At 43.0% G+C, this 27,891-nt stretch overlaps 1 protein-coding gene across 9 annotated transcripts in view; it reads right to left on the bottom strand.

Moving 5' to 3' along the window:
• PTPN3 (protein tyrosine phosphatase non-receptor type 3) overlaps positions 1-27,891 on the bottom strand; it is a 136,231-nt gene that overhangs the window by 48,870 nt on the left and 59,470 nt on the right. For 7 of the 9 annotated variants that reach the window (XM_044452310.1, XM_044452302.1, XM_044452319.1 and 4 more), the window contains 10 exons: positions 22,063-22,194; positions 19,502-19,678; positions 18,690-18,864; positions 12,068-12,145; positions 11,330-11,386; positions 11,022-11,178; positions 9,012-9,175; positions 8,033-8,119; positions 1,507-1,597; positions 547-608 (listed from right to left, as the gene is read on the bottom strand). In XM_044452310.1, the coding sequence (XP_044308245.1) occupies positions 547-608; positions 1,507-1,597; positions 8,033-8,119; positions 9,012-9,175; positions 11,022-11,178; positions 11,330-11,386; positions 12,068-12,145; positions 18,690-18,864; positions 19,502-19,678; positions 22,063-22,194 (1,180 nt within the window). The remainder of the gene's footprint in view (positions 1-546; positions 609-1,506; positions 1,598-8,032; positions 8,120-9,011; positions 9,176-11,021; positions 11,179-11,329; positions 11,387-12,067; positions 12,146-18,689; positions 18,865-19,501; positions 19,679-22,062; positions 22,195-27,891) is intronic. The other 2 variants (XM_044452295.1, XM_044452365.1) reach the window with 2 other exon arrangements.

The raw sequence follows: 27,891 nt of genomic DNA, 5'->3' as shown, positions 1-27,891 counted from the left end.
TGAAGAGGGCTGATTTGGCTTGGACTTCAGATGAATCTGATACAGAAGAGATTATATGGGAAATGCATTGCTTTCCAATAATTTTAGGTTAAAAGCTGCTCTGAGGGCATGAACTGGAGTGGGTGAATACCAGCGAAAATGCCTTTTGGTTATGCAACATCTTGCTCAGAAAACTGTTCAATTGGCACCATTCCTGTGGATTTTTGAAAAAATAAATCATGTAGTCTGGGCTTCTGTTTTAAAATTCTGTGTTTAATTTTCAGGGCCATGATTTTATTATCATATTTTACATTTCTTTTGATTTTATGGCTAATATATTTTGTATGTAAAGTATTTTATGATACTGATTGTAAGCCCCCTATAAAGTATTATAAGAAGTCATACAAATGTCTTAGATAAATGTGATCCACATTTAGATTATTCCTAGACTATTAGCAATAGTATTGTATATATGAAGCATTGCTGAACAATTCTGCTACTACTACATTTAATAATCTTTTAAAAATTACTTTATTTTTAAATTCAAAAATTGCCTGTGTTACTTACATTCACATAATTTGCATTTATATAATCATCATTTCCCTTTAATATTACTCGGGTTTTATCATCTGATGGGAGAAAAAAATGAAAAACAATAATTATGTTGCAAAAATATTACCTTTCTTGAAGAAATATAAAAGTAGTACAAATTTTTAAATCACAGAAAGGAGGGGAAATACTGCACAAAAGAGACATAAGAAACTCTCTTCAAGGAAAACAAACCCAAGAAAATATATATTGACTTACAGGATGGACAAGAACACATTTCACCAATGCAGAGCCATTTTATGGAAATGAAGTAAGATAGGAACCCACAACCAAATGTGCTCATGTTCAAAGTCTGAAGTCATTTAATTGATATACCCAGAAATCAAAAGAGAATAAAACTTGATCTTGATAGACTCAGCTGAGATGGTAGTTGGGATTTTCCTCCCTGAAACTCCAGAGATAAGCCTATTACTGTAATGTTCAGGTGACCACTGAAAATAACCTGAGGAAAAAGCCTTGTTGAACCCTGCCCCAATGAACCATACAGAGGCATGGAGTTGCCCTCTTCCTGGGCAAGGATATCAGCCTCCCTTGAGCTGCAGGAATACTGGCAAAGAAAAAAGATGTACTTCACCCTATACTCTTGGGTGCTTTTTAAACATGAACATCCTTCCCAGTCCTGATCCAAGCAGGCCAAATTCCTCACACTCCCTTAATTTTTCTCTCCCAGCTTCAACTGAAACCCTCAACATCTCATAGCAAAATTGTTCTCTATATCTACAGCAATTTACCAGGCTGTTTCAAAGAACAATTTAAAATTATAAACTAATGTACTTTTGCACATTAGAGAGTATCTTAAATATATAAATGCCACCTTACATTTGAGTGTTTCTGTTTTGCTTTCAAACTTACAAGTGTATGGAATCATCTCTGTCTGGCATTAAAGGAAATTATAACCAAGAGAAACATAATACTCACATGGCAGAACATCTTTGTACCGATTTTTGTCCATATTCTGAGGTAGCTTTGCAGAAGTAACAGTTAATCCTGGCTTTTTCCTATAAAGTTGCTGAACAGAAATATAATTCCTTTTGTAAGATCAAGACCTTAACATTTACATTCAATGCAGCTAAACATAGGCAGAATTATTTTACAATACAGAAACTGAAAGACTAAATGACTGACCAATTGACACAAGTTGTGGCTTTTTAGGCATGCAATTAAAATATCACCAACAAGATATTTTGATTTTTTTAAAAAAGGAACAGGTCAATTCATAAAGAGAGTATCCAAGACAAAGCAACAAAAACATTTTATTTATATTTTGCCTTTTTCCTCTTGTGAGGTACCCAAGGTGGTCTACATAGCTCCATTTTATCCTCACAACAACCATCATATGAGGCAGGTTAGGCTGAAAATGAGTGACTGGCCCAAAGTCACCCAGTGAGCTTCATGGCCAAGTAGGAACTAGAACCTAGATCTCCCAGGTTCAACACTCTAACTTCCTCCCCATAGGCCCTTTATTATTGATCCTCACTCGTTCATTGATTCATTCTCACTACTATACCACCAAATAGCCAAAGGTACATGGGCAGTTCACAAAAATTATAGCCAAAAATACAACAAAAAGATTTTGTATTGTTTTTATTTACATACCAAATTGTAAAACAATTTAAAACAGGTTAAAAAGTTACAACAGAACACTGCAAGACAGCATCGTGCAGTGAAAAAAACAGCATTAGTCATATATGGGGTCATTTTTTGACCTCAGGCCAACATGCCTCAGCAAGTATAAGTAATTTAAGGTTTAATCCTTCCTAAGGCTATGCAAGACAATAAAATTTTCATAACTGTGCTTGTCCTACTTACAAACAGTGCTTTTCTCTGCATAACAATAATTTGCCCTATTTACTTTAAAAATCATGGCCAAGCTTCCCCTCAATTGATTTAATTCTGTTCACTGGAGGATTCAGCTAAGAATCTTAGCTTCAAAATGAGGTCAAGTGGTGGCGAGGAGTGCTTTCCTTCAGCTTCGGCTGATCCATCAGCTGCATCCTTACCTGGACAAGCACTGCCTAGCAACAGTGTCACATGCTCTGACAACCTCCTGGTTGGACGATTGTAACATGCTCTATGTGGGGCTGTCCTTGAAGACAGTCCAGATACTTCAATCGGTTCAAAGCAGAGCAGCCAGATTGCTGTCAGGGGCTGGTCACTATTCTCATGTTACACCGGTCCTCTATCAGCTACACTGGCTCCCCATTGAAGTCCAGGCCCAATTTAAGGTGCTGGTATTGACGTATAAAGCCCTAAACTGCTTGGAACTAGGATACCTAAAGGAACATCTTTTTCCCTATACACCCTCCTGCCCCTTAAAATTGGCAGCAGAGGCCCTCCCCCAGGAACCCTCTTTGAAGGAGATTAGGAGACGGAATACTCAGAGGAGGGCTTTCTCTGCGGTGACACCCCAGCTATGGAATGTGCTCCCTAGAGAGGTCTGCCTGGCGCCGTCATTATATGCTTTTTGGCATCAGGTTAAGACCTTTTGATTTACCCAATATTTTAAAGTTTAAATATTTCAGTCAGGTTTTATTAACATCCTCAGTCGTATTTTATCTTGTTATTGATTGTTGTATTTATTAGGTATTTATCATATTGTAAGCCATCCAGAGACAATTGGTATAGGGTTAAAAATATCCTAATAAATATAAATAAATAAATATCCACTGAAATGTCTTTTGTTTCTTTGTTTGGGACCTATTCTTTCAGGTATAAAATATTCCATAGCATTATTCTTGTGGAGATGAAGATTAAAAGTCCTATCATATGCCATCAGATATCACACCAAGATCAATAACTAGCAAGAAAAATGACTGAACCTGCAACTGAGGTATGCTGGGCCCCTTGCTTAATACACTTGATTTGTGAGTAGACATTCTCCTAAGTGTGTGGCACTGCAGCTGATATAGTATTATATTAAAAGAATTAAATACGTTAATTGTGTAAGTAATATTTGTTTGTTCAAAATTTTTGTATCCTGCCCTTCACAGTTTCTCGGGGCAATGCTACAGTGTCTCAGGTACTATCTTAATAGTACTCCTTGAAAATATCCTTTCTTCAGCAGACAGTTTCACTCCAGCTAGCCTCTTTCATACCCTATTTCCTAACATTTCTGAGAATACAATCTATGTAAATGAGCCTACACTATGAATGGCACAATGGATTAGCACATTAGCCAATACCAGTTTACACTAACATGCGAAAATACACATTTTTAAAAAATGCAATACATAGAATGACAAATAGGAACAAATGAGCAGTCTCACTTTGTCCCCAGTCAACATAGAACACATCTAGTACAATGTAAGACAGAAATAATGACCTTGTTCGTACACCACAATCCACAATATTGTAGCTGCTAGTCTTTTGCCGCAATGCCAGTGCTTTGCTATGGCAGGGCTATTTTATCTAACTGGTTGAATTCCAATGCTAAAATATACTGTCCAGTTCAAATTTTTAGTTTCACAGGAGAATGTGGGGATATAGGGGAACAAACTTAGTACATCTGACAAGTTGTAAAAGTTAAAAACAACAGTTACAGGTAAGCAACATGATTTTCACCATGGTTTTTAATATTAAATATAGTCTGTCTGAAAAGTGAGATGTACTATAGTTGTGATATAAACAGCCATTGATCACTAGCCAACTTTTAAGGATATGAACTATTTTGGAATTGTGATCTTAATATCCAGAGTACAAATATTGCTATTCACAGAAAAAACTACAGTTTGTTCTTTGAAAGGTCATCTGTACAGTAACTCTAACTGGCTCTCAACATTAGCAATTTCGTATAAAGAAAATTTATATAAAATGTTTTATAGATGGTAAAACATCAAAAATCAATTAGCTAAGATGTTTCCAAATATGTCAAATGGATGTTGGAAATGTAAACATGATGGGTACTTTTTACCATATGTGGTGGACTTGTGACAATGTGAAAAAAGTATTGGATTAAAATACATAAATGGCTTGAGGAAATGCTACGAAAACCCTTAGCTTTCAAACCTGAAGTTTTTTTATTAGGCATTATACCGGAAGATATTAGTAAACAAGAAATGAATTTGATGTTACATGTAATCACTGCGGCGAGGATTGCATTTGCTCAACACTGGAAAAGTGAGGAATTACCCACCAAGGAACTGATTCTAAAAAAGATTCTGGACTGTGCAGAAATGGATAGATTGACTTTATCACTGAAGGAGAAAGAAGATACTGACTTCTATCAAACTTGGGATTTTTTTTGTTATTGGCTAGAGAAACGGGACTTGGCTTAGATTTAAAGATATTTTTAAGTTATTATAAATGGATTTGAATATGACTATAGAATGTTAAAAAATATGAGTAGGGGGCTGACCCAGTACGTCCAATGTATTTGATGATTGATGTCTTTAGTATTAGTTTAAAAATCTTAATAATTTTTTTTAAAAAGTGACATTATAGGAGGCCAAACAATTGGAGGTTACCTATTTATTTATTTAAAACATTTTTATGCCACCCCCATAGCAAGAAAGCCTTGGGGCAGCTCACAACAGGAACAAAATATACAAATATAACAAATTATACAATAAAAATATTAAAACCCAGTGCATCTCAGCTTAAAAGATTTAAACTCCTATAAATAACCAATAAATTAACAATTAAAATAAGTTTTAAATAAAAAGGTCTTAGCCTGGCACTGAAAAACAAATGATGGTGCCAGGCAAATCTCTCTGGGGAGCGCATTCCATAGATGGGGTGCCACTGCTGAGAAAGCCCTCCTCCGGGTACTCACCCTCCTAATATCATTCACAGAGGGCTCCCGGAGAAGGGCATCCGTTGCTGATCTCAAGGGGTGGGAGGGCATATATGGGCGCAAGCGTTCCTTTAGATACCCAGGACCCAAGCTGTTGAGGGCTTTATAGGTCATAACCAACACCTTGAATCGGGCTCGGACTTCAATTGGGGGCCAGTGGAGCTGATGGAGAACTGGGGTTATATGAGAACAACACCCAGTCCCCATCAGCAGCATTATTCTGCACCAATTGAAGTATCCAGACCGTCTTCAAGGGTAGCCCCATGTAGAGCGCGTTGCAGAAATCTAATCGGGAAGTTATCAACACGTGTGTCACTGTCGCCAGGCAGTCGTTCTCCAGGAAGGGACGCAGCTGATGGATCAGCCGAAGCTGAAGGAAAGTGCTATTGTGTTTTAGATTGTTTTTAAAAAGGACTTGCATCTCTACCCTTATTCTGAGCATTCTCTGGAAGTCTGGGAAGGCAGTTGCATTTTAGAATGTTGATACCAGAAGTAAAAGGAAGCACAGCCTCTTCCCAGTTCTTGTGAAGCTCATCATGCTCTTTGCAAACTCTAGTCCCTCACTCTTAACTGTTTTCATGTTTTATTATTCTTTCTTTTTATGTCATATTTCAATATAAAGTGCTTAGGGATTTTAATATATTAAGCTGTATAGAAGTATTTCAAATAAATAAAATTCTTCAAAAATGAACTCTAACTGGTTCTCCACCTGTACAAAGCCAAGCAAGATTCATGTTTTGGTTTACTTTCAGTACACACTCTCAATTGGATGTGGCCCATCTTCCGACTCTGTCCACAATTATCCATATGCAGCAGCTTATATAAGGAAGTAGCAAGAGAGAACAGAAACTTCTAACTTACAAGAACTAATTTACAAGAGAGTGAACAATAACCAGTAAGCAACTGGTTCTAGTTCCCACTTTGCCATGGAGCCAACTGGGTGACTCAGCCCAACCTGAAAGCAGGAGGAGGAGAATGATGTGAGCCACCTTGAGTTCTTTGTAAGGCAGGATATAAATCTAATAAATAAATAAATAAATAAATAACCAATTGTTCTTCATCATCCTCTTTTTGAAGTCACACAGAATAGGCGTGGGGCAGGTGCAGCACGAAACCATGCACATCATGGCTTTTGTGAAAGAACTACCCATCCTAGCCTCAACATCACATCTGTAGAGCTGGATGAATAAAGAGGGCTGCAACAATACTACTATGTAGTAAAACTCTGGTACTGACACCCCATTAAGGAAAGCTGTTAAAGAAGTGACTATGCCAGTGGAATGAGCACGAACCTTTTGTGGAGCCAGAAATTTGCCCAGTTCTTAATACTGAAGCAATTTAATAAGCAAATTGCTGGAGAGAGAAACATGTAACAAAGGAACAGCTTGGAATTTTTTCTCAAGTTTGCAGTCCTGTCCACATAAAATGCTAGAGCTCTCCAAACATTCAAAATGAATAAATGAATCTTCAGCTATGATGAGGAAAAAATACAGGCAAAATTGAGTTTTCAGTAAGACATTCACCATAAGTGGGGGCAGTCTGCTGCCACAACAGGCATAGTGACAAAAGGAACATGATGCACTACTGGTGGAGGGATTCTGTTTCCAGACTGAATCTATCTGAAGAATACAGGAAAGGGGAGTTATGAACCCATCAATACGATCGGTCCCTCTAAGCCAGGGGTCCTCAAACTTTTTGAATAGGGGGCCAGTTGAAAGGTGCCAGGGATGGGCGTGGCTGCCAAGGTGGTGCAGACAGGGGGGCTGTGGGCCGGAGGGGGGGCATGTACATGTGCGCACACGTGCATGCAGAAAGGCAGGGGCATGCATGTGCAGAGATCATTTTCTCCCAACAAGTCCAAAACGATCTCCTTGCGAGCAAGCTGGTGCCAGCTTGCTCTCAAGGAGATCGTTTTGGACTCACTCAGAGAAAAAGATTTCCCAGCAAGGCGCCGGCTCACTCACAATGAGATCCTTTTCTCTGAGTGAGTCCAAAACAATCTCCTTGTGAGCAAGCCGGCACCTTGCCATGCATGCACATGGCAAGCTATGGCGGGCTGGATAAATGGGCATGGCAGGCCGGATCCAGCCTGCAGGCCGTAGTTTGAGGACCCATGCTCTAAGATGAATCCCCTCCATATTCAAAATCATGAAAGAGCTATTCCTTAGGTTACTATCGCCTTGGGGATGACCGTTTCACATTGGGAAAATGTCATACACGGCAAAGTGACTGTCAGGGAAGTAGTGGCATCAATTTCTTGGGTCACTCCAATATTGGAATGAGATCAATCAAAGTTACCATCTTCTGATGTGGATCTCCTCAACCGCCAGTGGATGAGTAAGAGGTACAGGTTTCACGAGACTAAGCAATGGTGAAGCCAAAAGGGAACTTCTTCAGAAAGGGAGGAGGTGATGTCAGCGAGAGGATGATATTTATTTATTTATTTAAAACATTTTTATGCTGCCCCCCCTTCGCAACAAAGTCGGGCCAGCTCACAACAGAAACACAGATATTTCTGTAAGGAAGTAGGAAGAGCTTCTACAGAAGGGGGTAGTGGTAAGACACCTGGTATGAAAACATTTACTCTGCCTGTCCATCCCTCTATCTTCCTATTGGTGTTGGGTTTGACAAGGACAGCTTGGATTTAGGTACCTTAGGAGGCAGAGACAAGACCCACTTTGTCCACAGATAAAGAAGCAAGGTAGCAGAAGGCGCACAAGATGGACTGAAGAGGTAACTCTGAAAAGCAATATATTGCTATGTCAGCTGGGGTCATGGGCAAGCCAGAGACCAGTGATTGCTAAATGACTGCTAGCTCTGTAGGATCAGTTGCTAACAAGGTGATAGACTGAGTTGACATTGAGCAGTGCCACGAGGTGTGTAAAACAGTAGAAGTCTTGACTTGGCCAACTTCCAGGGGAAGAGCAACTTTCCAAAGAGCCTTGGAATGTTCTCTCTGGTCAAGGGAGAAAGCTGTTGTCTTTTTTTGACTATCTAAAGCTAAGGAAATAAAAAGTTTCTAGCAATGATACAGCAGTCAAAAGGAACAGAGCGGGAAGGCAGGAACCACACTCAGTTGACCATATGTACTGAAGAAGGCAAGAAAGCTAGGGTAGCTTGAGAAAGTTCCAAGATGAGGCTCTGGGCAGGCACAGAATGAATGTGTGCAACAACAGAGTCTGTGAAGAAGAAAGCTAAGCTAACTAATTGTTAATAATACACAATTTTTTTTGCAGCTGTATTTTAGAAGTTTAAGATTGTTTGTACTCTAGCATAGCTAAGTATTACTAAAATTGCATCCTTAATGCAGATGAACCAACATTATATTGCATATAAAAATAATCCATTGCAATTTCTGCTTACTTAGAAAATCTAAGCAATATTGTAGAGTCATCAGTTAAAATACTTCTTTAGTAGACCTGACACACCACTTGTCAAAAAGAAGGCACTTGGATGTACACTTCTGGAACACTGAAGTTTCCATTTTCGGCAAGGCTATTAACTGAAGCATAATGATCAGGCATATAGAACAGCTGGAAAAAGAGAGCAGCCAGAAGCCTGCCTGCTTTCTTTGGATCTAGTCAAGAAGGGTCAGATTCAAATTAAACTCAATACTCTGATGGCTGGTTACCTCAAACTGAATTAGGACTGTTCCACTTTCTAGTCCTTTCTTCAGTTGTTCCATTGATTCCTCAAGGGTCTCACCATACTCCAAACAGGTGGGAAGAATTGTTTCTGGAAATTTAAAGCTATCAGCTTCATCCTCGGATTTGCACTCAATAAATGGCCTGACAACTGAAAGATGCAAAGACAAATATTCTTCAAGAGACAATGTTTAGATATATCCAACATGAACATGAAATAAAATGATTTTTTAAAGACAAAAAGGTACAGGTTTTGTTTACATGTACAAAAATAAGGACCTGAGATAGAACAGATCACTTAGGAAACCCTTTGAAAGAAATTATGTTGGAGAACACCAAAGCAAACATTCTGAGACAGGAAAACTATATACTGGAGGAGTAAGACCAACTCTTCCTCAGTTCAACTATTAACTCCATGGGAGTGTGACACAGTTTTCTCTTTTAAGATGCAACCTTCCTTTCTTGCCAGACAATCTCCTGAAATCTTATCCTACTATGGGAGAAAGAAAGTTTTTGGGATAAGTATCTTGATACATTGCAGTCTCCTAGAAGGCTAATGAATTCATTTCTAAGAGGCATATAGCTGAAAATGGAGCAGCTTTTCCCCTTCAATTTATAGTCTTATAAATTGTTTATAAGTTTTTCCACGTTATTTCCTTTAGAAAGGTTTCTTGCCTAAGGGCTAACCCAGCTAACCACTTTTATGTGTAATCTTGTATAGTAAAGAAAAATTAAATCACTTCTGCTAACATTATCTGGACACAGATTTTAGGTCCTTGTTTTAAGAAGACAATTTAAAACATTTAACCCCAAGGTCTCACCTGGAAATTGTAGCTTGGAATTATAATGAAATGAGTTTGCAAATGCTGGCTTCAAGACATGGTACTATCTGTGGTTTGTCAATGTGGATGTAACAGCAATCCATGGCTAGAGAAAAATCAGCATGAGAAATAGAACCTGTGCATGAAGAGTATGGTTTGGATAACCATGATATCCAATACAGGCCGGTGCAGTTTTCATAGTCAAAACTGGAGGACAGTTTTGCTAAAGAATTGCTACTGCAAGAAGAGAATTCTGGTTCTCCTGACTTAAAATTTCCCACCCAGCCCAAAGGTGACAGAGTTACTTGTAACTCTAGTTCTTTGGGTGTTCATCTGTACAGTCACACATAGGTTCCACATCTATGCAAAGTCCATTTAAAAAAACCCCTGCAGCTACACTAGGGCTTTTTTTGGGTCCCACAAATCCACTCCCTAATCATCAGACGTCATAGTTTCCACCTTTTCACTGAGTTTCACTCTGGCCAACACAACAGTTATACAAACACAAAGTGAAAACAGATGCACAATGATACGTGCAGCAGAGGAGGGTGGGCCATGAGACTGCACAAATGACAATTCTAGAACTCCATTTAAGCAACCCAGTCTTCCTATCTGTGATTTCTACCCAACCCTGCATATGGATACAATAGCTAGCTTATTTGTCAATTATTATTCTTATTTATTTAAGTAAGCCATCCTGAGGCTCTGCAAAAGGACAGCATATAAATATTCTAAATAAATAAATAAAAGCTAGAAGGTGGCCACAACCTTTGCTAAAGAGGCATCTTTCAGGACATTGGCCAGGATCAGCAGGGCAAATGTAGACAGCAGAGACATGAGCTGTACTCATGGCTCTTCATCTGCCCCAATTTTAATATTAACATGCAAATCTAATACAAAATACCATTATTATTTAATGGGTACAATTTTAATTGTTTCTATGCAAAATTCTAAAATCATTTTCTCTCTCAATCTAATAAAGATAAAAGCAAAGACCATTGTTAGCTATCTAAACTGTGTGATTTCAGTAGGTCAGCTGACTCTTCAGAGAAATTTAAGAATGACCTGCAAGGGAAGGAAGTTTCCAATATACAGATAGAATGTCAATCATATTTATTAAGACTCTTAAATACAGTAAGTCTACTTTTCAATGCCAATGCAGTATGCATTAGTTACCTTTCCGCCTGATCAGAAGCACAAGCTCTCTCGTGTGTGACTCTCTGCTGGCTTTTATAAACATCACCACTTGGTCATGAGTGTGTTCAGAGATGTCTCGTCCATTGATTAATACTATCTGGTCACCTTCAAGCAGTTTTGGAATGCACTTATCAGACTGCCATAAAGCCAAGAAGGGGGAGGGGAGGGGAAAATATCATCAGTATTTTCAAACCTGTCAGCCAAAAGAAATCTTGCATTTCTACCTCAATATGAAATATATTTAATAAAGAAAAACAAAGAAGATCTTTAAAAACAACTATACTTACAGGAGAGCCTGGGATTATTCTGGACACAACTAGAGGCATCTTCTGGTCAATACCACCCTAAAATATTATGCCAAAAATAATGATAAATAGATTTAGGCTGCAAACTTATATTCCCTTCCCGAAAATCACTGGAGCACAAGGAAGGCCTTGGATATTGCCCGTATTATGGAAGGATTATGATTATTTGAGACTAAAACTAATACAATTTAGGCAGTGAGTACACAACTATACTAACACTTTTCTGTGTGAAAACACAATAAAAGCAACTGTATTGTACTTCCATTTTACTGTTCCTTTAAGCTGTGAGAGCAGCACAAGTATCTGTGAATAAAATAATCCTTATCTCAACCACTGTCAGTAATGACTTTCACTTAAAGCAAAATGTGAGACAAATGTGAAAGTTCATGCTACGACAAAATACTTACAGAATTTTGCACAAAACACTATCAACATCTGTCAAAATTTGTTCATCCCTAATTTCAGCTCCCATTAGAAAATTATTTCACTGATTAATTTAACATTTGTACATTATTGCTTCACCTTGTTGTTGGCATGATCACCACTTTCTTAATCAGATTTTCATCCCTGGAGGCCAATTTCTCCCATAATTACTATTCACACATTGTATAACAGATGCAGCCAGGGTATTCTGGCCAATGAAAATAATCCTAGTAATCGAAGACCATTTTGTTTTCAGACATATTTGATCATCAAGGTTATTTTATCAGAGAATTTTACCTTCAGATTAAACCCAAATTTCCCATCTTCATCTGGCAAAATGTGTATTAAAAGCAAGTCGCCATCAATAATGTCATTCTAGAAGACAGTGAAAACAGACATTTGAATTGTATAATAAAGTAAACCCTGCAGCTATAAGCTAGTTCAAATTACCTCCTGCCTTCCTTTGGTGGGAAAGCAAGACTGTGACTTCCTGACCATTAAGCATCTCACATGTCAGCCTAATGTTTGAACACAAGCATATATAGGTAATGCTGAACAACACAACTGATATAATCAAGTCTACAAACTGATACTTTTGGGACTTACTCATGGTGCATTTTAAACATACAAACCCTGTGCAAATGTAATGCTCACTCATGGACAGCTAAGTAGTTTCTGAAGTAGGACATGCACAACCAATGTCAGAAAGACACAAACTTGCGTGATTTTATTTGCAAGTTCAAAATGCCTACGGTATAAGCCAATGTTGCTGTTCCAAAGATGATAGGAGCCAAAAAGCCATGTATTAGCACATTACAGAAAACCCATGATAGAATCATTAGAATACCATAATTCCCAAAGTCTAGGCCCTATGCTGGAAAACAGCTTTTGTTGAAGATCATTAAAGTAAGAGGCAGTACAGTGGCATGTACCAGGACTTTGCCTTGCCACCAGTAAGTCCTGTCTCCAGCTTGAGGTCCCAGTGAAAATATATGACCTTGCAAGTGTGGTTTGTGTACCTAATCTGCATCCATAAATCACTGTCACTGAATCCCTTTCTCTGTCAACCTGTCCTAACATGAGGAAGCTAAGCTACTCCAACAGTTAAGCAGAAGGAAAACAACAGTTAATTTGCATTTGCGCTGGGAAGAGGCAGGGCACGGGGAGGAGCCCTGCCGGCCACAAAGCACCAGCGGCGGACGGGCCGGCCTGCCAGGAGGAACCTGCGCGCCTGACAGACCCACCGCCATCTGCACCGCCCAGAGCCCACGCCGCCCACCCGGACCAACTCCGCTGCCGCCGGCTCCAATGCTGCCAGCCTAGAGGCCAGGACCATCGGCCCAGGGCCCGGCTTCGGCCTGCTTCCCTCGGTGCGGGTGAGAGATGCGCTGGGAAGAGGTGAGGCATGGGGAGGAGCCCTGCCGGCCACAAAGCGCCGGCGGCGGACAGGCCAGCCTGCCGGGAGGAACCTGTGTGCTGGACAGACCCACCTCCATCTGTGCTGCCCGGAGCCCGCGCCGCGCCGCCCTCCTGGACCAACTCCGCTGCCACTGGCAGCGATGCCGCCGGCCTAGAGGCCAGGACCATCGGCGCAGGGCCCGGCTCCGACCTGCTTCCCTTGGCACGGGTGAGAGATGTGCTGGGAAGAGGCGGGGCACAGGGAGGAGTCCTGCCGGCCACAAAGCGCCGGCAGCCGAAGGACGACAGCCTAAGGGCGGTCGCCGCCGTTTGGGAGCTGTTCGGGGGCCGAGCAGGGGACTGGGCTGGCCAGGGGCTCTGGCTGTGGCTTAGTTGGGGTTTTAGTTTGTTTTTAATTGGTTTTTAATTTGGTGCATTCTCGTGCTTATTAGGATGTTGCCTCGGGAGTGCGGGGCCGCCGCCATTGGGGTGGTGATGGACAATGTACGTTATGGCATTGGGGGTCTAACGGGTCTGCATAGAAGAAGGAGGGACAGATGGTTAACACTTGTCCCTCTTTCTGGTTATTCCCCCAGCCAGCGGGTTCCAGGTAGACTTGTCAACTGCCCCCCAGGCCTGTCGGTGCTGTTGCTTAATGCCAGGTCGGTCCAAAATAAGGTATCACTCATCCATGATTTGATCATGGATGAGAGGGCCGACCTGGCTTGCATAACAGAGACTTGGGTGGGTGAGGAGGGGAATGTCTCCCTCTCACAATTGTGCCCGCCCGGGTACCTGGTCCAGCACCGACCACACCTGGAGGGGAGGGGGGGTCGCTCTGGTCTATTGAGCTTCTATTTCCCTTGTGGGGCTTCCTGTCCTCTCAAGACTGGGGCTAGAGTGCCTCCACTTGGTGTTGGGTGACCGAGACAGATTGGGGATTCTGTTGGTGTACCGTGAACCCTTCTGCCCAACAGATTCCCCACCTGAGCTGACGGAGATCATCTCGGACCTGGTGTTGAAGACTCCCAGGATGTTGGTCCTGGGGGACTTCAACTTCCATGCTGAGACGGTTCTAACGGGGCGGCTCAGGACTCCATGGCCTCCATGATGGCCATGGGGCTGTCTCAACACGTCATAGGCCCGACCCATGAACATGGAACATGGTTTTCTCGACGGGGCAGGAAGAGGGTGATCTGAGGGTAAGGAATTTAAGTTTGATGCCCTTGTCATGGTCAGATCACTTCCTCACAAGGTTTCAGCTCGAGAGCAGCCTTTCCCTCTGCAAGGGTGCGGACCCGATTGTATTGGTCCGCCCCTGGAGCCAGATGGATCCTGATGGATTCCTGGAAGCTCTGGGGGATTTTCCGGTTGACAAGGCTGGTGATCCTGTTGATGCCCTGGTTGAACTGTGGAATGAGGAGATGACCAGGGCTATAGACATGATCACTCCCAAGCGTCCTCTCCCACCTGGCAGAGCCCGTTCATCTCCTTGGTATACGCCTGAATTACAGGCGATGAAGCAGGTTGGGAGATGTCTAGAGAGTAGGTGGAGGAGATCACAGGGTGAGTCTAATCGAACACACTTGAGAGCCCATTATCGGGCCTATGCTGTGGCGGTGAGGATGGCGAAGAAGAAATTCTTCTCCGTTTCCATTGCCTCTTCACAATGCCGTCTGGCGGAGCTCTTTTGGGTGGTGCAGTGGCTGTTACATCCGGGCCCGAAGAGAGATCTGGTGCCACCCTTGAAGGCCCGCTGTGACGACTTTGCCAAGCATTTCAGGGAGAAAATCGCTCAGATTCGCCACGAGTTTGACTCTGCTATTGAATCAGATTTCGCTAGGGAGTTGCCATCGATGCCGTTGAGTCCACAATTAATGGATGAATTTCAGTTGTTGCAGCCTGATGATGTGGACAAGGTGCTTGGACAAGTATGTCCTACCACTTGCTTACTAGACCCATGCCCATCTTGGCTACCTAAGAAAGCCAAGGACGGGATTGGGACCTGGATCCTGGAGGTGGTCAACGCCTCTTTAAGAGACGGCCAGGTACCTGCCCCTTTAAAGGAGGCGGTAGTCCGGCCAGTCCTAAAGAAGGCATCCCTGGATCCAGAGGTGGCCACCAATTATAGACCGGTGGCCAACATCCCATTCCTGGGCAAGGTACTAGAGTGGGTGGTGGTGGGACAACTCCAAGCACTCTTGGATGAAACTGATTATCTGGACCCATTTCAGTCCGGCTTCAGACCTGGGTATGGCACTGAATCTGCCTTGGTCGCCCTGTACGATGACCTGTGCAGGGAGAGAGACAGGGGGAGTGCGTCCCTGTTAGTTCTCCTGGACCTCTCAGAGGCTTTCGATAACATCGACCATGGTATCCTTCTGAATAGGCTGGTGGGATTGGGAGTTGGAGGCACCGCGTGGCGGTGGTTCCGCTCCTACCTCAATGGCCGATTTCAGAAGGTGGTGCTGGGGGACTATGGCTCTGCACCATGGCAGCTATGCCATGGAGTTCCGCAGGAGTCCATTTTGTCCCCTTTGCTCTTTAACATCTACACGAAACCACTGGGAGAGGTCATCAGGAGGTGTGGGCTGAGGAATCATCAGTACGCTGATGATACCCAGCTCTACCTCTCGTTTTCCACCAATCCAGGTGAGGCAGTGGCTGTGCTAACCTGGTCGAGGTAATGGGCTGGATGAGGGCCAATAAACTGAAGCTCAATCCAGACAAGACGGAGGTCCTGTTGGCGGGCGGCTCGGACCTTGGGATGGGGGACTTGGGCCTTGTCCTAAATGGGGTTGCACTCCCTCTGAGGGACAGGGTTCGCAGCTTAGGAGTGCTCCTCGACCTGGAGCTGTCTCTGGAAGCCCAGGTGACGGCGGTGGCGAGGAGCACCTTCCTTCAGCTTCGGCTGATCCATCAGCTGCGTCCCTTCCTAGACAATGACTGCCTGGCGACAGTGACACATGCGCTGGTAACTTCCCAATAAGATTTCTGTAACACGCTCTACGTGGGGCTACCCTTGAAGACGGTCCAGATACTTCAATTGGTGCAGAATAGAGCTGCCAGGTTGCTGACGGGGACTGGGCGTTGTTCTCATATAGCCCCAGTTCTCCGTCAGCTCCACTGGCTCCTGATTGAAGTCCGGGCCCGATTCAAGGTATTGGTTATGACCTATAAAGCCCTCAATGGCTTGGGACCTGGATACTTAACGGAACGCTTACTCCCATATATGCCCTCCCACCCCTTGAGGTCAACAGCAGATGCCCTTCTCCGGGAACCATCTGTGAATGACATCAGGAGGGTGAGTACCTGGAGGAGGGCTTTCTCGGCAGTGGTGCCCCATTTATGGAATGCGCTCCCCAGGGAGGCCCACCTGGCGCCGTTGTTATTTGCTTTTTGGCGCCAGGCTAAGGCCTTTTTATTTAAAACTTATTTTAATGGTTAATTTATTTATTTAACTAGGGTTTTTTTTTTTTTTTAGCTGAGAATGCATTGAGGTTTTATTGAGGTTTTATTGTACTGGAAGGTTTATTGTATTGGGGGTTTTAATGTATGGTTGACTTTTTTGATGTTGTGAGCCACCCCGAGGCTTATTGCGATGGGGCGGCATAGAAATGTTTTAAATAAATAAATAAATAAATAAATAAATACAAATACTGGTTCAGTAGAAATCATTATCTCAATCTGATAATTATATTGGTGACCTCTTGCACTTTGTGCTACCTTTCCTGATCTGCAGTATACATTCTAGATGACTACATTTGAGAAACACTCCAGAAATATTTCACTTTCTCAACTTTTTTCCAATCTCTTTTATATGAATTCCCTAATTTTAGAGAAGTTGCCTTCTTCGAAGTCAAATATGATTGTGTTGAACTTTCTTGGCATTTGGAAGCATATGGTCAATATTTCCATTTGGTTTAACAACACTCACATCAGGCACTAGATCCTTGACACTACTTATGATTAAATCCAGGACAAAATTTCCTCAGGTATATTTCATGACCATCTATTCTTAGGCAGAGTTATGTATTTATTTAAAATATTTCTACCCAATCCTATACGAAAATCATTTCAGAATGGTTTACAAGAATTAAAACAATAAATAAAGCAATAAATAATAATAAATAACAACATACATAATAGCAACAAAAACAAAATGTGATTGTAAATATTTAAAACCAATTAAAATTCCTAATCCTTAAAATAGTGGGTAAATAAAAAGGTACACAAAGGTTACCTCTTTGTCATGACACGTCATTGTGAGAGTAAATGAAGTCAGCCATTACTATACTTTGAATGTCTCCCTAATTTCACTCACCTTTTCAAGACTACCCTCAGCATTTTGGTAAATAGGACAATAACATACTCCCAATACTTATTTTGGGGTCTGCTATTGTCACTTACAGCAATTAAAGGAGTTTGCCAGTACTGCAGTTTCTAGTTTAACACTATACTCTCTTTTCATGTATATGATACTAGTCCCAGTATACCCTTCCTTATCCCCCTACACAGTTTCTATCCCACTGCTTCTCTCCATTCCACCAGGTTTTTCTTATGTCCTGTATATCTCTACTCTCCTTTGAAAGCAAACACTTCATTCCCCACACTAACTCACATCCTAGCTGACCTTCAATAAATGTCTTTGGTGTGTAATCTCCTCCCATTGTCAGTCAAAGGGGCATGTTTCACTGTTCGTTCATGAACTACTTACACTTTCTTATCTATGGGCAAATGAAAATATTTCATCCCTTAAGAATTACTCAACCTAAACCTGATGCCCTCAGCCCCTAACAGAGATCTCGCATGACTTACTGTATTTTTCCATGTATAAGACAGTACTTTTTCTTTAAAATATTTACCTAAAAATGGAAGGGTGTCTTATACACGAGGGGCTGAACAGAGAACCGCAGGTGTGCTTGTGGGGGTGGGGACTGGCACGATCGCAGGCACTCAGGGAGAGAGGTGGGTGCGGGCACGCTCAGGGGAGAGGATGCTGTTGTGGGTGCACTCGGGGGGGAAGCAGGCGCAGGTGTGGGTGCACTTGGGGTGGAGACAGGCATGGGCACCCATATGGGGAAGCAGCGAGGTGCAGCTTGCTCACTTGGAGATCGGTAAGAAAAGTGGGCGGCATCCTATACATGGGGGCTTCTTATACACAGAAAAATACAGTACTGTAAAATATTGTCTTGGATCCAGATTAAGTTAGCCACCCTTAAGTCTGACTGAAATTCATAACATGTCATTGACATAACTTTTCATTTTGATTTTAATGGGATTTAGATGTGATGGTTTGATTTAGTCAAATAATCATGAGTGAATCTAATCTATGCATGGAATCACTAAATTAAGAAACCAGCAATGCCTAAACTAAAAAGCTTCATACAGAAACAAAGCACCAAGAAATTTTCCTGTAAACTTGTATACGCCAACAGGAAGCCATTGTATTTTGCATTCGTGGTTATCACAACTAGCACTGTACAATGTGGACTATTTTCCTGTTTTATCTTTTTCATACCTTATCAAAGTAGTACTGATTAGAATCATCAATTAAAAGTCCTTTTCTAGCATGTTCATTTGTTTCTAAAAATTGCTTATCTGTTCCATCCAAAGGAGAAGACCCAGAAAGGTTGCCAACTCCATTGACTGTTTGGGATGATGGATTCTGTGCTGAATTATTTTCCAATATATTCCTTGATTAAGAAAAAAATAAATTAAGAGCAATATTAATAGTCAAACTGACCTCAAAGTATAAAGTTAATGACAAATTCATTCATTCTTTTCATGTTGAATGTAAAGTACACTTTAACAGTTCTTTTTTTAGAATTTCATTATTAGTCTTTAACTCATCAGATGTAGAGAAATATAACTGAATATCATATGACATAAGGGTTTTTCTAAGCAATTCAGGTTTATAGCACTTATTACTTGGGCTTCATTCCTCTTCCTAAAAGAAATTACTCTAAGTAACAAAGAATACACTACACTGGATCCAAATTTAGTCATACTTAGAGTAGACCCCAGAAGTCAATGGGAACTTACTTAGTCAAGGTAAAGATTTCAATGGGCCAACTCAATCTGTGATTATATTTGGACCCAACCCACCAAGTTTTCACTTCTTCCTTCTAACTTAACACACATAATTATTCTGTGATGCTGGAAGAAACCCACAATATTAAAAGTTATTCACACCCAGCCACTAAATTCCATCAAGCTGCAGCAGCTACTCCCATACATGATTCTTCATTTATATCATCCTGTTTATTATGCTACCTATTATTAATGCAAAGTATCACTGAAATAAATCACATTGCTTGTAGAGGTATTTACCTTCTCCCTGGGCTGTGGTTCTGTGACAACTCTGAATCACTACCCTTTGAAGCTGGGGAAACTTTATAGGTATAAAAGACATCTTCTGTTTCTGTTATGTAGGAAATCTCATTTGCTAGATTGTCTACAGATGAATGTGGTGGTCTACGAATCTCATGGCGCAGTCTGGGACTTCTCCTTAACAAACACAGGATTCAGGAGTCAGATTCTTTTTAAGAAATATTTAAAATATTAAGTATACCATATCCTAACATGCAAGCTAAAGCTTCTTCCTTTCATGGAATTACTATATTACTTTCCAAAAAATATTTAAAATTCGTTATCTTGACTTTCTTCCTACTCCTTCCCCAGTATATTTATACAAGAAACAGATTAACTCTGCAATTATTCCTCAGGATCAAGCGCTATGACTTCCTACTGTGGGGTTTACTCCCAAGTAAGCATTGCAAAAAAAGCAGGTAAATTAAATCTGTGAATGTATGTTTTACACAAGAGTATAGTAGATAGGTTTGAGAAAGCACTTTCTAGTTTTATCTTTACAAGGCTCTGAAGCTGAAAAAATTCCTGCACTCATTATTACCTGTTCAAGTTTTATTTTATTTTATTTATTTTATTTTATTTATTTTATTTTATTTGGAGAGCTTATATGCCGCCCCATTTGCGTAAGTTCTGTCATAAGTCTTAGCATTGGTTTAAGTTATTCTGTGATAATTGATCAAGTTTGAAAAAGTTCAAACCGGGGAGGTAGACTCAATTTAATCTCCTTTTAATTTCCAAGTATGATTTCATTCTGCTCCACAATTTTATAGATAAAACAGTTCTTTTAACTTCATCTATGTATCTAATTTTTCTATTACTCAAAGGAGATAGAAGTGGGCTCAACAATTTTTGTTTCAATTTGAAATCAACACTTTTTTTTTTTTACAACTGGCCCACATGTATTACTTCCATCAAAGTTTCATCCAAAAGTATCCTTACTAGAGCTCTTTCATACAAAGAGGTCAAAGTACAATCCAGTTCAGAGCACAGTCCTATGGACTGCACCCTCACTCCTTGAAAGTCCCCAGATTTAGAGGCTTACAACATTTCTATGCAATGCTGGACTGAGCGGCAAAGGTGATCTTTGCCTCTTTGTTTTCCAGTCTTTGAGTTTTTGCTAGACAGGCTTTTTAGGTCATCTAGCAATAGTTCTTCAGAGTGGAAGGGAAGAAGGCTGGAGGAGACTCAGGATAAATGTTATCCTGGTGTCTCCGGTATCCTCTTCTTCCTATCCACCAGAATACTCCCTACCCACTCCAAGATTGATTTCCCAACCTTGGAAAGAAAGCTGGTATAGTTGTCTCCATGCCAACTCCCCTTTCAAAGGTCAGTGTACTGACTCCAAACTCCAAGGGAGGAATTTGATCCATCCCTATGAAGAACAAGGATTGTTCTCAACTTGTAATGTAATACAGCTTTTAAATAAATATCCTGCCTTCCTAGTAAAATAGTAAAAAAGTCAAAAATAGTAAAAAAGGCAGAAAATAATAATTAGATATAGATAAAATTCAAAACTATAACATAAAATTAAACTGATAGAAAGTCACCATTTACTGAAAAAAGAAATAAACTGATGCTGTGGGGAAAAAATGTTCCTTAGAAAACTGGAAAACTCTCTCTTTAAGGAGGTTTCAAGCACCTATATATTGGTGTAGGGGCATATATGAATTCCTCTCAGCAACCATACTTAGTGAGAGGAAAAACAGTCACGTGGGATCCTTCCCACTGTGTTGAGGATACAGGCATAAATCTACATTTGAGTTTGCTATTGACATCTGGAGAGACAGCGGAGAGGACTTTGGAAGGATTTCCACAGATGGTCTTATCTTGTCATAAAGAGCTTCCTTCTTAAATTTGACCATCTTTTGGGTTTTCCAGAAGAGTCTGCAAACTAAGAAAGGAGTACTGCCCAGGCTTGCCTTAGGTTTGTATTTCATGCCCTCAATCTACACAGGCAGATTTCTTCTGCCAGCAAAAATGGATGTCACAGATTGGCTTCAAGTTGTAATGTCTCATCTGAGGTAGGACAACCACCCTTCTGAAGGTGTCACTGGTTTCCCTCTCTGTATCATGTTTAGCTGGGATCATGTTGTCTCAAGTGGAGGGAGAACTGGCAAAAGAGCAAGGCAGTGGAAAACACCTTCAGGTTCACAGTCAATGTCTCAAAATCACATTGTAAGGCAGCCAAATCACAGCATGCAAGGTGCTCACAGCAAATCTCAGGGGAATCTGGCCTCAGGTGCCTGCTGCATCCTACTTCAGTGCCTGCAAATGGGAATAGTACAGCCCTGAAGAGTTCTGTGTTGGTTACTGCCTGCAGGGGACTGGGAAGTGGCACTGAAGAACAGTTTGTGCATACATTTACAGGCTAAGCACACTCTTTTCAGTGAGCATAATTCCTTCCTTGTTCAAAAACCAAAGAGGACTGTGGTTTACGTGTTCTGAAATATAGGGCCTCATTGGACTGTGATCTTGTTCTTCTGACCCCTCTCCTTTTGTGAATGATCCAAAAAATGCTTTACCAATTTGGTGTAACTGGAGGAGACCGAGACGGCAGGCTTTTGGTTTCTAGATGATCAGCAGATAAGGATCTCCTTACAACTGGATTCCAAATCATGCCACCTATTACTTTTCTGCAATACTGAATATTAGATCTGAAATGAAGGAACACACTTTAGACAAGCTTCTCTGTCCAGAACAACAAGTTTTTGTTTCCTTTTCAGGTGCAAGTAGACTCTTTCTAAGAGTACTTCCATAACAAAACCAGAAATAACACAAGACTGTTTAACAGAAAGTGTTTCAAAAAACCAGATTCTCAGCCAGTTAGACTAGCTGCTATCAAAAGCAAAGAGTAACTATTAGACTTCTTCTGTCCGCACTTTAAAAGCTTGTTGGGTGACATCCTTGTAAGACCACTTGTGATGTAAACACAATATTGCTTCAATGCCAGCTTGAGTAACTTAGTAAGTTGTCTCATTTTTATCTAAAGAGCTCCACATAGTTTAAGTTACCTGTGTATTTCAGAGCTTGCTATATTTCATTCTTAGAAAATAATTGTAATTGGGTAATTGTCACAGCCTAGAACTATCATCTAGTGAGAGCAACGCCAAGGAGGTGTCAGAAGCAATTCTGGAAATTTCTGACAGGTGCCTCCCACCTCAGATCTTGTATCATCATCACTACCACCACCACCATCACATCACATTTAAATCCCAACTTTCTTCTTCTTGCAAGGAATCCATGGTAGCTTGCAAGTGTATCCTCCTCTTCATTTTATCCTTACAACAGAAGGATTACAACCCTATCTGTTACAACTGAGGAGTGGGTGTTGGGACTCTTCCAGTGAAAAGCAGGTTGCTTACCTGTAATTGATGTTCTCCGAGTGGCCATCTGTGCAGTCACACATATGGGTTCTGCGCCTGCGCAATGCCTTTGGCCGGAAGATTGACAGCTAACGGTTTTTGGCGGGAAGCTCCGCTCCCCTCCCCCATGGCCTATAAAGAGCGGAGCATCCGCCATTTGTTCAGTCTTTGACGACCTAATGTGCGCCCCCTTGTGGAAAAAATTTCAGTATGAGATAGGAAAAAAGGGATCGGTACCAAGAAAAAATGGGAAACTTTTGGTACCGATGAATGTGTCCACTCACTGACACTGAGCGGGTCCGGCGGGTGGGTCGTGTGACTGCACAGATGGCCACTCGAAGAACATCAGTTACAGGTAAGCAACCTGCTTTTCTTCGTCGTGGCCTCTGTGCATCACACATATGGGTAGATTAACAAGCTTACCATCAAAGGAGGAGGGAAGGTGTCCTCATTGTAGGATGGAGGAGAGAACAGCTCTACCGAAGGAGCAGTCCCATCGAGCCTGAACATCGAGATGGTAATGCTTGGTGAAAGTGCAGGGATTCGCCCAAGTAGCAGCTCGGCAGACGTCATCAATCAGAACTCCGGATGCGAATGCAGAAGACGTAGCGACAGCTCTAGTAGAATGGCCTCGGGGAACTGTAGGCAGTTCAAGCTTAGCTAACTGATGACACAAGATAATAGTGTGGATTATCCATTTAGAAAGCCTTTGTGGAGTGACTGGGTCGCCCTGATCTCTAGCCGAATATTTGATGAACAGTTTATTGGATCGCCGAATAGACTCCGTTCGCAATCGATAAAAGGCTAAACAACGCCGAACGTCGAGGGAGTGCAAGGATCTTTCCAAGGGATTCGACGGCGATGGAAAAAAGGCAGGCAGTACAATGTCTTGTCCTGTATGGAAAGGTGTAGAGACTTTGGGCAAGAAAGATGGGTCGAGACGTAAAATGACCTTTTCTCTGTGGAAGTTTAGATAAGGAGGGTTGATGCGGAGGGCACAAAGTTCACTGGCCCTCCGGGCTGACGTGACAACTACAAGGAACGCCGTCTTCCACGAAACTAATCAGAGATCCACAGTCGCCAAAGGTTCAAAGGGGGCCTTCATAAGGGCCTGTAGAACTACAGAAAGGCTCCACGTGGGCATAACCGGTCTAATCGATGGATTAAGATTATACAGTCCTTTCAAAAATCTGAGGATAGGATGAAAAAATAGGGGTGATCCGTCGACTAAGCCACGGTAGTAGGCTATTGCGGCCATATACACTTTAATAGAAGACAGCTTCAGTCCAGAGTGATGCAACTCCAGAAGGAACTGAAGAATTTGTTCGATTGATGAGACAAGTGGGGAGAACGAATGAGACTCGGCGAAGGTGGAAAAACGTTTCCATTTAGCTGTATATGACTTCCTTATGGACGGCTTTAGGGCAGAGTCGATAATATGCTGAATCTCAGGGTGCAAGAGCATTGGGTTCGAATTCGACGGGGTCTGTCTCGAACCAGATGGTACGGAGAGACTGTGGCAGTGAGAGGCACCCGCATGGTTGGATTCGAGAATTGGAACCGAAGCGGTCGAAGTAATCGTCGATACCAATGGATTAATAGAAGCTGTCGGATTCGAGGCTCTCAAATCCGTCGTTGGCCCCAATGGAAGGTCAATCATCAAATCCGCCACACTGTCAGGTTCAATGAGAGCAAGTCCGGGTGACAAAGGGTGCTGTCCATTTGCATTATAAGGTATGGAAGCGCTGGAAGATGAAGAAACTCCCCGCGGGAGATGTCGAGCAGTTTCGCAAACCACACTTGGCGTGGCCACCAAGGGGCAACTAGTATCCCCGATGCACGGTCGCTCACTATCTTTGCTACGACCTTCATCAAAAGAGGGATTGGAGGAAAAGCATAGAAGTTGATGTTGCCCCAAGGGATCATGAATGCATCCCCTAGGGATGCTTGTCCAGTTCCCGTTCTGGAACAGTAAGTCTCGCATACCCTGTTCTGTTGGGAAGCGAATAAGTCCACATCGGGGAACCCCCAGCGCCTGAACAGGTGGTTGCGCGTGTGAGGATCCAGTTCTCACTCGTGAGAAGTGAAGATGTGCCTGCTGAGAAGATCCACGTGCACATTGTCTGTGCCAGCCAGATGAACGGCCATCAGAGTGATGTGTCTCTGAATGCACCGGTCCCAAATTCTCATAGAAAGCCTGGCTAAGGTCGGTGACTTCGTCCCTCCCTGTTTGTTCAGATAAAAAACGGTCGCTATATTGTCCGAAGTTATCTGAACGATCTGATAATGAAGGAGGTCTTCGAAAGAACGAAGGGCCTTGAAGACTGCCAATAGCTCTAGGAAGTTGATATGATTCGTGGATTCTAGACGAGTCCACGTACCCTGGGTAGACAAGCCAGAGCATATCGCTCCCCATCCTAGAAGTGACACGTCGGTACCGAGAGTTGTCATAGGAGGTCGCGCCCTGAAGGGGACTCCCATCACTAGATTGGTCGGCTTCAGCCACCAGCACAGGGAGTGGAGCACGGAAGACGGGATCTGAATCAGTTTCGATTGTGGGTCCCTTTGAGGATGATACACCTTGTTGAACAATAGTTGTAATGGGCGAAGCCGAAGTCTGGCATGTGGAACTACGGCAACCGAGGAGGCCATATACCCCAGGACCCTCTGGATGGATCTCGCCGTAACCGTTCCCTGTCAACGGATTCGATGGATATGGTGAGCAAGGGTCTGCTGTCTGTCCCGAGGAAGGAAGGCTTTCTCCAGCGTCGAATCCAAGTGGGCTCCAATGAAGGTAAGCATCTGTGTCGGGAGAAGAGAAGATTTCTCTGTATTAATATGCAGGCCCAGACTATCTAGCCAGGTACATGTTGAATGGATGGCATCCAAGAGTCCTTCTCTGGACTGCGAGACCAACAGCCAGTCATCGAGGTACGGGTAAATCTGTATGCCCTGAAGGCACAGGAAGGCACAGACAGGAACCACACATTTGGTAAAAACTCTCGGGGCCATAGCCAGTCCAAAGGGTAGAACTGTAAACTCATAAAGTTGATTTGCAACTGCAAAATGAAGGAAATGCCTGTAAATTGGATGAATTGAAATATGAAAGTAGGCGTCTTTCAAGTCCAGTGAGGCGAACCAATCCCCTCTCCTCAACAACGGCAAAATGTTTTGAAGGGTGGTCATACGGAATTTTTTCGGTACAATAAACTTATTCAAGTTCCGTAAATCCAAAATCGGACGTAGACCACCATCCCGCTTGGGAACCGTAAAGTATCTGGAATAGAATCCGTGAAGTCCGTCAGAAGGAAATACTTGACGAATCGCTCCTTTTCGGAGAAGTTGGTGTATTTCGTCGAGAAGTACCAGCGAACATGAAGTAGACCGGATCGGACTCGATGGAGGAACGGTGTCGAATTCTATTCGATAGCCGTGTTGAACGATGGGTAATACCCACCGGTCAGATGTGATGGACTCCCAGATGGGGAGTCGGCTCCGGAGCCGATCCCCAGATGAGAGGGGGGTGGGTATTTGAGGAATATGAGGAGTGGTTCGCCAATCCCGTCAGCGCTGCCTCTGATCGTTGAATTGGCGACGGCCCTGCTGGTATCTTTGTTGAGGTTGCTGACGGTGGCGTTGTTGTTGCTGTTGCTGCCTATGTTGAGGCTGTTGCCTGGGGTGATATTGCTGCCTGTAGGGCGGACAGTTCCATGGCCACTTACATTTGGGCAGCGACTGAAGCGCCATTCGTTGGGCCGTCATCCGAGACTCATGGAGTTTCTTGAACTTGTGGTCCGTCTTAGCATGGAATAGCCCGGACCCATCGAAGGGCATTTCTTCGATGCGCCGCTTGGTCTCTTCAAGGATATTGGCACTCCGTAGCCACACATGTCTCCGAAGAGAGACGGCACCAACCAGTGCCCTCGAATTGGTGTCCACATGGTGCCTGGCTGTGGACAATTGTTGCACCACCACATGCATCGCCTCTTTGATGAGGACCTTGGCCAATTCGCCCTGTTGATCCGGGAGGGCCAAGACGACGTTGTTGAGACGCTGCATTATGAAATACTGGTATCTCACCAACGTCGCCTCGTAATTAGAGATATGCAACCCCAAGCCTGAGGCTGTGTAAACCCTCCAGGCCAGTGAATCTATCTTGCGGTCCTCCTTGTCTCTCGGCGCGGTATGACCCCTTGCCTCTCTTCCTTGGGAGGACTCCACCACGACCGAGTTCGGCTTGGGGTGTCAGAGGAGGAATGGAATGTCCTCCTCCCGAACCCGGTACATGGCTTCGTACCTCCGGGATGTAGGTTGAGGATGGGATGGCAAGTCCCAGGGTTGGGTCATCGCCTGCCGCAAGGTGGTAATCAGTGGCAGGACGATGGAGGTGGACTGCTCCCCACGGACGACGTCGTATATTTTGTCCGTAGATGGCCCTGGCCATTGGACGGCGTCGATGTCCAAAGATTGGACGAGCCTGCCCATCAGCTCCGCAAAGGACACATGTGACTCGTCCGGTGATGCGGGGCCCTGGGAGGTTACCATGGCATCAGGAGAGCTCGAATCCAAATCGGAGTCATCAGAATCCTCGCCGTAATAAGGAGGAGCCGAAGAGGAAGACTCTGCTGGCGAGACGGAGCGGCTGCTATCATCCCGTGGTACCGGGGATGAGCGCCTTGGATCCGGATGGGGCGGGCAGTCATGAAGGTGAAATTGTGGTTGATCCCTTGGAGCGGGATAGTATCCGGTCGAGTATGGCTCGTCCCAAGGTGGATAGTAGGGACGATGCCAGTCCTCGACCCTCTCGGACCGCTGCTCCCTAGAATGGCTTCTGCAGGTCCTAGGCGGGGTGTCAACCACATCCGCCTCCAGCATAGCCGCGGGCATAGGGGTTAGTGACCTAGCCCTGGGGAGAGAGTCCTGGATCTCTCCATCCGAGATCAAACCCCGTTGGACAGCTGGTGGCGGTTCAACCAGGGGGTCAGCCAC

Source organism: Varanus komodoensis, unplaced genomic scaffold, assembly GCF_004798865.1.
Source record: "Varanus komodoensis strain SLA01 unplaced genomic scaffold, ASM479886v1 scaffold10, whole genome shotgun sequence".
In the NCBI taxonomy this organism is placed as follows: Eukaryota; Metazoa; Chordata; class Lepidosauria; order Squamata; family Varanidae; genus Varanus; species Varanus komodoensis.
This window is presented reverse-complemented; position numbering and strand designations above follow the sequence as displayed.